Below are 12,382 nucleotides of genomic sequence, written 5' to 3' on the forward strand. Positions count from 1 at the left end.
CTACCTAGTGAAGATCTTAAAAACAAGATATACTATTTACATAGTAGACTTGGCATGTATTCAACTATTAATGTGAATAGTCCCTTAAAGAGGGGCTAATGAGACTTTTTAGTAGGTAAAGCCCCCACTGCTCAAGCATCCCCAGAACCCGTCTGAAAGATCAGGTGCTGTAGCATGCCTAGAGCCTCAGCACTTGGAAGGTGAAGATAGGTAGATCTGTGAGGCTCACTGGCCCTATTCCAATGAGATCCTGTCTCAAAACACAAAAAGCACACAGCTCCTAATGATCAACACCTGAGGTTGCCCAAGCCCTCCACATGCATATAGACATGCATATAGACATGCATATACACATTCACACATTCACTCAGTTAAAAAATGTAACTTTTGAAGGACATTGACAAAACCATGCCTTAAAGAAGCTGAAAGGCATGCAGCAAAGCAAAGTCGTCCTCTGACTGCCATACAAGCCATGGCACCCAGGAATGCACACGTGCGCACGTGCACACACACACAAAGATAGGACACACATATTTTATTGGACGGAACCTATCGACACAAAAGACATACATGACTGCTCAAAGCTTTTAGCTCTATCAAAAATAATCTTGAATCAACTACATTTCACATCAACTGCAAATACTAGTCTTTAAAAAGCTGTGTATCACTGGGGTATTGATTAATTATTCTATGAGTGAAAGCTTACTCCTTGACTCATAAATTAGGCTTCACTATATAAAAGTTCTTGAACTTTACTGCAACTTAATAAACTGTAATTACATTTTAATAAACTGTAATTAAAATAAATTTTACAATCTCTGCTGTGCGTCATTTGGCCATAAAATTACAGAAAGAAAAAAAAAAAACTATAGTAGGTCTTAAGATGATGGATAGGAGAGACTGTTACAGCAATAGGAAAGAAGGGAACGGACTCTCTGTTTTACTTCTCTTCCTTTCTCACCCATTCAGCTTTCCCTTAAACTCTAGACATTTTGGCACAAAGTCATGAAAACCACTAGTAAAATATAAAGTGTAATAAGAGGAAGCTCTTTTGAAGGAAGCATCTAGCATAGTGAAGGCCTTTCTAAAATTAAAAGAAATAAGCATTAGTATTTAAATACTTTCCAGCCCTTTCCATACCTCACAGTGATAATCTGTAAAAAGCACAGGATATACTTATGTTTACATATTCAACTCTAGATTTCATGGTAGGACTTGAGATAATGGTTCATATAAAACATAAAATACAACTTTGGGGAGATTATTTTTTAACTCCCATTAAAAAATTACTAACTATATTGACATCTTCAAGTTCTAGAACATAATAAAACCTACATTAGCTCCACAGGCAATCACAGTGTAAAATGCTCTATATTAAATGTATATCAAAAGGAACACAATAACGAACATATCCTAAATATTGTAAAAAGCAACTAATTATCCATTCAAATATATATTGTAAAATTAAATTTGGAAACAAAACAACCTTTATCTCTGATATATTATTATTTACTAGATTTTTCAAATAATATAAAAATTAAAACTGAAGTATGTCAAAAGGTACTATATTAATTTTTAATATAGTAAAGTAGTCTTGTAATATTAACAGTATGTCATCACTCTGAATATTACCAACCAAGATAATTGATCCAAAATTTCACAGCACTAAATTATACTCACTCTGAACGGAGTCGGGCTTCCATACCATCTGGTAGAAAAAGTTTTATTGTGGAAACAATACACCCATGGGTAACTGGTTAAAACAAATAGAATAATTGTTTAAAAATATGAAGCTTGGTGGGTTTCATATCTAACTTTGTATTTTATTCATAAAAGTAATAATTCCTAAAAACATAAATACATCTAGTGGTTTAATGACAGTATATACTACCTTAGAAAAACTTTCAATTCCTTAATAGACAATGAAAAGTCAACTGCCCAAATGTACAGAAATAGTAAGATGAGAGAAAATAAAACGTCTTTGTCCTAGTTTGCTAACATCACACCTAGTCTCCTGCCTTTTCAAAACTAGTCCTTATTCTTAATTCCTCTGTCTCCCACTGTCTCCCAACCACATCTCATGAGACCTGAAAGCCCCTGAGGACATGTTAAGCACTCTCCCATGGCAAGGCTGCTGACACTTGAGAGTACCTCTCCAATTCTCCCTCTATATAGTTGCTCTGACTCACACAGGAGGCTCTGCAGGACAGCTCTGATACAATTGTTTATTCTTCCATCTCCAGTACCTTTTGATAAAATCACAGCAGTCTCTCTGTATAAAATGCATAATACTATTTCTCACTCCTTTTCCTACTAAAGGTTTTGACAGACAAACCTCCCACATATAGCCATGTATACAGACCATGTGCCTTTTATAGAAAAAAATGTTTAGTTTTGATTTCTCTGTTCTTAAAATACCACATCACTGATGGATTCAACAAATGTGTTAGTTTACTAAACTGACTTAAAGTTCATGTGGACAGATAAAAAAATACTGTATAATAGTTTTAAGAGTAGTGCTAGCCAGGCAGTGGTGGCATACGCCTTTAATCCCAGCACTTGGGAGGCAGAGGCAGGCGGATTTCTGAGTTCGAGTCCAGCTTGGTTTACAGAGTAAGTTCCAGGACAGCCAGGGCTACACAGAGAAACCCTGTCTCGTAAAACCAAAAGAGTAGTACTTGCAGTGACTGTATACATCTGCCAAAACTCACTAAGTCTTATAAGCAAAATTGGAATATGTGATATATATAATAGTTTTATTTATGTAAAATAGAGCTCCCAGGGACTAAACTCCAACCAAAGAGTACACATGGAGGGACTCATGGCTCCAGCAGCATGTGTATAGCAGAGGATGGCCAAGTCGGTCATTAATGGGAGGAGAGGCCCTTGGCCCTGTGAAGGTTCTATGCCCCAGTGTAGGGGAATGCCAGGGCCAGGAAGTGGGAGAGGATGGGGTGGTGAGCAGGGGGAGGGGGAAGGGAACAGGGGATTGTTTTAGTTTTGGGGGGCTTTTTTGGTTTTTTTTTCTTTTGGAGGGGAACCTGGGAAAGGAGATATTGTAAATAAAGAAAACATCTAATAAAAAAAAATTTAAAAGGTGATATGTAAATAAAAAGAAAAAAGTTTATTATATATTTATATATTATTATATGCTAATAATGCTATTATAATATATTGCATATTATATATTATATAGTATAGTTCTATTGATCTATCAATATATATGTATCAATAAAACTATTACAACAAGAATTACTGCTTTAGGGATATAATATGTTGGACAATTACAACCATATTATCAAGATGATAATATAAAGCAATGACTGTCATCTGGAAATGTATTTTAAATTTAAGGAATTTAATAGAGTTTAGTTAATATTTGTTTTTAGTAACTGATTATACACAAAAACTACTAACAACAAAGAGCATCTACTGGACAGTCGTCTCAGTCCTGCCTGAAATGGCCATCACAGTCACGAATCATTTGGCCTCTTCTTTTGTTGCCATATCCTCTAAGCTACTGCCACGGGTTTCTTATGCATAGGCAGGTTACATGCAATCTCCAAATATCTTACTGTTAAGACCCCATTTTTATGAACATCCAATCTGTGATATTCTTTATCTCCTTGCTAACACAACCATATCAATTTTTTTTTCCTTCACGGCTTCTGCATCAGTCCCTGCCTCCAGTTTTCTGCCTGGTGTTCTTGCTCCGATTTCCCTGTATGATGAGTTACAAGTTGTCAGCTGAAATAAACCCTTCCTGTCCAAGTTGCTTTGGTCAGAGTGTTTTATCACAACAGAAACCCTAAGACAAGCCGTGAGTACTTTTAACCACTGAACCCTCCAGACCCCTGTGCTGGAATTCTTGATTCTCAGTTCAGAAAGACTTTCCTCAAATGTCAGAGTGAGAGAGGTTCCTTTCCCTCCCGTGTCATCTAAGTTTTTCCTCCTGTCCTGCCTTATCCCTTCTATGTCTCTATCTCCAGACATTCCAATTTTTGCCCAAACCCCTCTCTTTCCTTAGCACCACTCCCCATCAAACCTTTTTCGCCAGTTCCTCTGCCTTCAAAAGCACTTCACTAAGTCCTTAGATGACTGCTGCCAACTGTGCCCTGCCCTCAAAGCCTCATCTCCTACTTGACTCTTGCCTCCTCCCTCAGATTGTAATTGTTGATCCAAAAAGGCCAAAAATGAAAGCAAAATGTTCCCCTTTTCTAGCAGTCACAGACACCTCTGTGCTTAGAGCCTGATTCACTGACTTGTGATGTCATTACACAATTAGCACCGAGTTCTTCATAGCCCTGGGATTTCAGCCCAAATAGCAGAGGTATTATAAAATTTATTACTTCAACTCCTGTAAATACCACCTATTAACCTCATTCTCAAGAGAAAGGAAGGAAGAAAGGTAGGCGGTGAGGGAAGAAGGAAGGGAGGGAAGAAGGGAGGGAGGGAAAAAGGAAGAAAGGAAAAGAAAGGAAAAAGAAAAGGATATAAAGGCGGAAAAGGCAGAAGCAGAGCTATTTTGAAAGAGGAAGGGCATTATCAAGGGGAAGGGACAAAAGAAGATAATGGGTGAATATAACCAACATACTTCATTTATATGTATGGAATGCCATAATGAAACACATTATGTCCAGTAAAAATATGGTAACAAAAAGCTTTTAATAAACTTATAACAAAAAAGAGACATAGGAGGATGAGATATAGAATAAAACTGCAGCACCAGAGCCAACATGTGATATATCACAACGGGAATTCTCTCCATCAGCTAGGTTACTCTGAAGCTCAGCAAACGGACTGATACATAAATCAATGAAGCCAAACAAGGGCTAATGCAGAGCAAGTGGAAAAAAGTCCATCTCTGACTTAGTGCAGCCACCTGTACCTACGAAAAGACTTGACGTTAACTAGATACACAGAAGCAGAGAAACCTTAGTAATCTTTTGGATTAGCAACAGGAATTTAAGTAGTGTAGTAGGCATGTTTTAATATTTGTATTAATCAACTCAGTACAGTAGATTTTCCCCAAATACTAGGCTAAAAAGTATTAACAAAAAAAAGGAACTAGAAGCCAGGCAACGATGATCCACACCTTTAATCCTAGAACTTGTGAAGTAGAGGCAGGTGGGTCTCTGAGTTCAAAGCTAGCCTGGTCTACTCAGATTGAAGTACAGGGCAGCCAGGATACACAGAAAAAACTAGTCTCAAAAAACCAAAATCAAAACAAAACAAAACAGAAAAGTGGAAGGAGAAGAGGAACTGGGAGTCAGATGAGTTTGAAAAACACTGGATTAAAGGAAGTTTAAAATGTTTTTATGAGCATTACTTCTGAGCTTTCTTTGGGGGTGGGTAAACAAAAAGAAAAAGCTGAGAATATTTATTGCTCAGTGGTAGAGCAATTGCCTTGCATACATGCAAGGCCCTAGGTTCAATTCCCAGGACAGAAACAAAAAACTTAAAAGAGTATTTGTACAGCATGAAGATACATTTTCCAAGCTTATCTGACCATCCGCTCCACCCCCTGGTCCTGTTTCAAAAACACTTAGAGAAATCTGATGTTGTAAGGGAAATACTTAGAATAATAGTGTGCTAAAGAAGTCTATAAAATATTTTATTCTCAAAATTGCCACAAAAGTGGCTTCTGTATTTCATACTCAAGGACTAAACAGTAAAGTATATAATTTATATAGTTTGTCCAGGAAGGGAAGGGAGCATCAGAACATTGCCACATTAAATATACAGATAATCTGAACCACGTACAAACTTCATCAGTTTTAAACAGAAAACCTGGTGTATCCAAATGGAGGTAACAGAACCCGTCAGTAACAACTATTTACAATGGCTCCGTGCACAGGGACTACTAAAACCAAAGTAACACTGTGAGTTGACTGCCACTGGGTTTCCTTCCTGTCATCTGCACAGACCATTTACTTTGGATTCCAGGTCTATTTACTTTGTGGTATGCATTCAGCCTCTTTTGCCTCTTCACACATATGCTACTTAGGGGAGCATGTTCAGTTTGATTGGTTTAAAAACCTTTTGGAGGACATGGAATGGGAAAGAGAACCATTGAGGTCTATTATAGCCGGCTCTGGTTCGAATCCTGTGTGGAGTAGGGAAGCCAGGGTCATTCTATACTTAGCGGTTGTCTGGAGGAGCTCAAGAAGATTGGCAATTGGCAGGATGAACAACAACAGAAGCCCTAAAAACCCAGAAACGTTTTTAAAAAGAATCTGAATCAGGGATTAGTATTTCTAGACTGGAATAACTTGCATTAATTGATTTTTACCATTTAAGATAAAATAATCGTTGCAATTTTTCTATTTTATTTTATGAAGCTTCCAGTTCTTAGGCTTTAAGAGTTAGATGTGCAGAGAACGAAGGGTGATTCAACAGTTTTTGTTCTAAAATTAAATTAATATTCCCTCATTCTGTCTTCTCTTGAGAACTACAGCTTAGTCATCCCAAAGCTTTCAACCTTCAACTAGTTTTTAAAAGGATTTCTGTGTGACTTATGTGCATAGGTGGGGGGGGAGGGGTTCACATGTGCAGGTACCTGAGGAATCACAGAAGGTGTCAGACATCTAGAGCTAGAGTCATACACTTTTGAATTTGAACACCTTTTGTGGACACTGGGAACTGAACTCTGGTCCTCTTTAAGGCATACTCTTAACCACTAAGCCATCTCTCCAGCTTCTTTTTTTTTTTTAAATATTTGTTTATTTATTTTATGTACATGAGTACACTGTAGCTGTACATATGGTTGTGAGCCACCATGTGGTTGCTGGGATTTGAACTCAGGACCTTCGGAAGAGCTGTCAGTGCTCTTACCAGCTGAGCCATCTCACCAGTAGTCTTCAACTACTTTCTATACTCAGGTATAATAACTGAGGTTTGTTGCTGTTTCCCATGTTCTGGGGATTAAGTTAGGATCTCATGCAGCTGGCAAACCTTCCACCAATAAACTAGCCTCCTACCAAGCCAGCCATTCTTCTTACAGGACAGGAGATATGAGTGTTTTTATTTTTTTCTCTTTATCTACTGGTTTTCAGAATGACAAATACATTTCATCAAAGTTCTTCCAAAAGTAATAAAAAGAAAATCTATTTTCCCTTTTTTAATATAAGCCCATCAGCTTATATTCCACAAACTTACTTTTAACATACTTCAACCCAATGCTGCTATAATTTGATATTCAAAATGCCTCTCTTTCACAGTGGAGACTCAGTCATGTTAATTCCTACAGAAGTCCTTTTAATGGGAAGGCCAGCAATCTTAAACAAATACCTCTACTGATATGACAAAAATCTGGTAGGCTCAATGTATACATTCACTGACCTTGACTCAGAATCTGCTGTTTCTCCAACAAGTCTTGACTCTTATATAGTTTTTAAATCCTTTCTCTCAATATGCAGATTCCTCTACTTTATTTCTTTTGGCATACCATGAGTAGCTTGTTCTTTTTTCCTCATGAGATGTGGTTCTGTGGGTTTATCTACTTACTTGCTCACTAAATATTTACTGAGAACTTGCTGGTTACACAGCAGTATTGCTGGGAAATTGAAAACAAAGGTGATTATGTCTAAGTCCCTGCCTTTAAGATCTAACCAGGGAAAAAAACCAGACGTGCATATAAAAAGGAGGAACCATAGCTGCTGCAAGAACTAAAAAACATGGAAATTTGTGTTGAGCATTGACAAAGGAAAGTTTTATAAAAATATAAATATTGAACAGAACAGACAAAGCAAGGTTAGAAAGCTGCAAATGGAAGGAAAGGCAAAAAACAAACAAACAAAAAAGTTACAAATAAAAAAGAAAGCACACGTATGGCAGACAGCCGAGTGAGCTGGGAACAAGAACAAGAAATAAGACATGCACTCAAGAGGCAGAGGAGGTGGGTCTCTCACAAGCTTAGGACCAGCCTGTTTTATGTAGGAAGTTCCAGGCCAGCCAGAACTACATGAGATCCTGTTGGAAGACAAGAGGAAGAAGACAAAGAAGCAGTAAAAGATGGGGCCTCAAGCAATCAGAGCACTTGCTGGTCTTCCGGATGACCTGAGCTCTCTGGGCACCTGCACATGGGTGGCAAACAGACATGTAATTCTTTAAAAAGAGAATGTATACTTCAAGGCCTTCTGAATGCCAGTCCCCAACAATGTTGTCTGACTAAAGGACCTGTCATAATGTCCAGTGGCCTTTCCTCTTTAAATACAGTTTGAAACTACTCTTGACCTCTTCTACTCAGGCTATCTAGTAGTACTGTATAAACTGGTATACAATATCAAACTATTGTTTAAATCTATACTTTTTCGTAGTATAAGCTTGAACAAGTAATACTTGTTTCCTAACATAACTGTATCTCAAAAGCCTACAAATTAAAGTTTGAATACGATAAATGCCCAAAGCATTTGAATAACAAACTTTTTTATTTCCTAAGATAGCAGAAGAGATAAACATTTCAAGAAGCCTGCAGAAATCTAATATTGCAAAAATACTGTACTAATAATTATCCTAACTCTCCTTCAAACATAGAAGGAAGAAGAGTATGAAAGACTCTAGAAAGAGCTGCAAGCTGCGTTCTGTCATCAGCGCCCTGCAGATCTGTACATATGCCAGCATACTGAGGCTTTGCTCAGTGTAGCTTACCTAAGCCATTTCCAAAAACTGATCACCACATTCTTTTATCAATTAATGCCTAATAAATTCTATTTAAGAATCCTCTATTAAGTCAGGCGGTGGTGGCACACGCCTTTAATCCCAGCACTTGGGAGGCAGAGGCAGGTGGATTTCTGAGTTCGAGGCCAGCCTGGTCTACAGAGTGAGTTCCAGGACAGCCAGGGCTACACAGAGAAACCCTGTCTTGAAAAACCGAAGGGAAAAAAAAAAAAAGAACCCTCTATCAATAAGTAGGGATTTCTCCAAGCAAATGCAAGGTGGGTTCCTTACATGTGGGACTCCATTCAGTTCTAAGTATGCTAGGACAACAACAGAGAGGTCTGCCCAGTGCTGCTGTTCTTACTGTGAGCATACAGTTTGAGTACTTGTACTAAGGGGCAATCAACACTTCTCATCACAACTGTACATGGGCTGTACAATTAGGCTCTACCCAAATTCAAAAGTACCAAAACATAACTAATCTAACAGAAATAAGACTACCAATCTAAGGGGAATGCAAGTTCATGCAGAGATTGGCACACAAATGAGAGTCAGCCCCACTGCCAATCCACTGTACTGTGCAAAACATTAGTCTAAAGATTTAGGGCATCTCCAGATCAGACCATGCTCAGAAAACAGGCGAAACCTGCCAGGCTATCGTTCACTGTCTGAATTAAATTAATAAAGTAGAACTGCGCTCTTTTGGTTTGTACCAGAAGTCAGCTGTAAGTTCACAATCAGAGAGCAGTGAAATAGCAGAGAAACTTCAGAATTGTAAAATAATTTTAAAGAGCAATTGATTATTTAGCTAGAGAATTTCCAGTTTCAGAGACTGTAGCACAGGAAACCTTATACTTGCATTTATCCTAAAGAGATAACTCATAATTGATCTATATCAAGCACATAACTCCTTGTTCTCTTCGGTCATTTATTGGGTGTCTTTGGTACTGCAGATAGCCATGTGTCTGATCTACTCATGAGGCTAGTGATACATGGAGAAATAAAAGCTTGGGTCACTTTCCACACAGAAAGGAGAATAGGAGAGCATTGTATCCCACATGTTTTTCATGGAGTACTGGTATGAGAAAAATGGCACCTAAGTTTGCAGTCATCACCCTCTGACTGTGAGCAAAAGCATGCTAACACGTCAATAGCATGTTAAAGACAGGAGAAAAAAGGACAGTGAGGACCTTAAAGCTACAATTACTTATTTTTAGGATAAAACATTTGACAATCATTGCATTATTTGTATTTTTTAGTTAGGATACAAAATAATAAGTTTTAAAGATTTATTTTATTTATTTTATGTGTATGAGTACACTGTAGCTGTACAGATGACCATGAGTCATCATGTGTGTGGCTGCTGTTGAACTCAGGACCTCTGCCGGCCCCGCTGGCTCCAGAGTAATTTACTGCAGCTGTCTCCAGACGCAGCAGAAAAGGGCGTGGGTGGTTGTGAGCCATCATGTGGTTGCTGGGATCCAAACTCAGGACCTTCAGAAGAGCAGTCAGTGCTCTTACCCGCTGAGCCATCTCGCCAGCCCAATAATAAGTTTTACTATATCTTTTCTATACATATACATGTGAATGAGCACAAGTATATCAACTGCTTTACTAAGATCGTATCTGTCCATTACCCATCCTATAGCCCTCTAGCTAATTTCCCTTCTGCTCTCATGACTGAGTTCCATTATATCATTACTAACTAAACTGTGTCCAGCCTGCTCACTAAATCTCAGTAAGTCTTGTTATTGATAATAAGCACCACCCCACATTGTAAGTTCATCTTAGCTGGGTGTGATGGCACTGCAGCCAAGCGCTTCCTGGCATAATAGCTCCCTATGGTTTTATAACATGATGAAGAATATTCATTACTAATTAACATTTTATAATTTATAAATTTAAAAAAGCAAAAAAGAAGTAACTTTAAAATTTTTGCTTCACATGTCCTTAAATAGCCTTTACAAGGATGTAATGTTTTATAGCACTACAAAGAATTTAAAATTTATAGAGATAAATGACAGGTAAAACTGATCATACTCATACCTTTCCGTGTATTTTCTGTCACATCTACCCCAAACTGGATAATGTCACCAGAAAGAATTTCGCATGGTGGACTTTCTTCAGAGCCTCGACTCAATCTCTGGCTATTTATAAAGGTACCATTACTACTTTTAGTGTCTTGGAGATAAAACTGAAAAGAAAATGAAAAGCAAATGATTAGAAGTAATCATTTTAAAACTTTTTTAAAAGTACTGTCTGTCACTTTGTACACTACTTCAAGTAGACTTTTTCCCTATCAACTGAAACCACTCATTTCAATTAATATTCAATATATATGAAAATAAAAACTTAAAACAGGATAGCTTAAAATAAAACTGAACATATCATAGAACCACGTCATAAAGCAGACTGTGTGTCCTCAAAGTTTAAACATAGTTAGAGTACAACCCAACAGTTCCAAAAATCCCTTGGTATTTATCCAGAATAATGGAAAGCACAAGTCTTCACAACACAGTCATAATAGCATTGTCCATAAAAAATAAAAAACAGAAACAATGCAAATGTCTATCAACTGGCTCCATAACAAATGCAGCATATCACACCAGACTACTACTTGACAACACAAAAGAATCAAGTACTGGCACATGGATCCCTTCATATGATGAGCCTACAGGACATAATGTAAAGAAGATACCTGGGGATGAAAGCGACAGCACATGCCTGTAACTTCAGCATTCAACGGGCTGAGGCAGGAGGATTATGAGATCAAGGACAAAAGGCCCTGTCTCAGAAGAAAAGGGAAAAGACAAATGAGGATTGGTGGCAGCTCAGGACAGAGTACTTGTAAGTATACACAAGATCCTGGATTCAATTCCCAGCAGGACAGTACAGGAGGTGGCAAGGGAAAACCAGCTGCAGAGATCACCACAAGTCTCCAAAGACCATATATTGTATTAGTCCATTTACCCAAAACATACCAAATATGTAAATACATAAAAACACAAGTACATCAGTGATTACAAGGAACTAAGTGACTGATAGTTTCTTTTAGAAATAGTAAAAAATTATGGTTGTACAACACCAGGAATGCACTAAAAGCTACTAAGCTAAACACTTTAAAAGGTGAATTTTAATTCTGAAATAGTAGCCTGTATCTGTAATCTGGCACTCGGGGGGAGTCTGAATTTGATACTAACCTGAACAACATGATAGCTCTATGCCAGCCTAAGTAATATAATGAAACCTAACTGCAAGAGTAAAATGAAAACGTCTACAATACAGATACTAATAGATTCATATATAAATAAGAAATGTGATAGTTAAACAAGTTAAATTATCTTTCCAAAGACCACAGAGGTAACACGCACAAACAGGACTCAATACGATCAGAAGAATGTAACTTTTATGTTTCGTTATCCTTCATTCATCTCTCAAACACTCTTCAAAATTAATCACATCAATGATTTGTTAAAAATGATATTTCTTTCATTTCATTTATTCCCAGGTATCTATTTAAAGGCTGCTATACTATACTATCTATAACTATCTATGACTTATTCTGTTTAAAATTTCAACACAAAACAACTGCTGTCTTTGTCCAGCAGTTCATATACTTCATTCCAGATCATTAAATTCCGTTGATATTTTACAAGTCTGGAATTTACACCCCTTAACACCAGGAAGACAAGAACAGGCGACCGTATCAGGAAAGAACAGTTAT

The 12,382-nt window shown here is 37.5% G+C and overlaps 1 protein-coding gene across 11 annotated transcripts in view; it reads right to left on the bottom strand.

Moving 5' to 3' along the window:
• The window catches only part of Slmap (sarcolemma associated protein), a 119,613-nt gene that overhangs the window by 58,680 nt on the left and 48,551 nt on the right, over positions 1-12,382 (bottom strand). For all 11 annotated transcript variants that reach the window (XM_031362431.1, XM_031362432.1, XM_031362426.1 and 8 more), the window contains exons 2-3: positions 10,705-10,852; positions 1,681-1,753 (exon numbers count right to left, since the gene is read on the bottom strand). In XM_031362431.1, coding sequence (XP_031218291.1) covers positions 1,681-1,753; positions 10,705-10,852 — 221 coding nt within the window. The remainder of the gene's footprint in view (positions 1-1,680; positions 1,754-10,704; positions 10,853-12,382) is intronic.

This window comes from Mastomys coucha, unplaced genomic scaffold (assembly GCF_008632895.1).
Source record: "Mastomys coucha isolate ucsf_1 unplaced genomic scaffold, UCSF_Mcou_1 pScaffold9, whole genome shotgun sequence".
NCBI classification, from domain to species: Eukaryota; Metazoa; Chordata; class Mammalia; order Rodentia; family Muridae; genus Mastomys; species Mastomys coucha.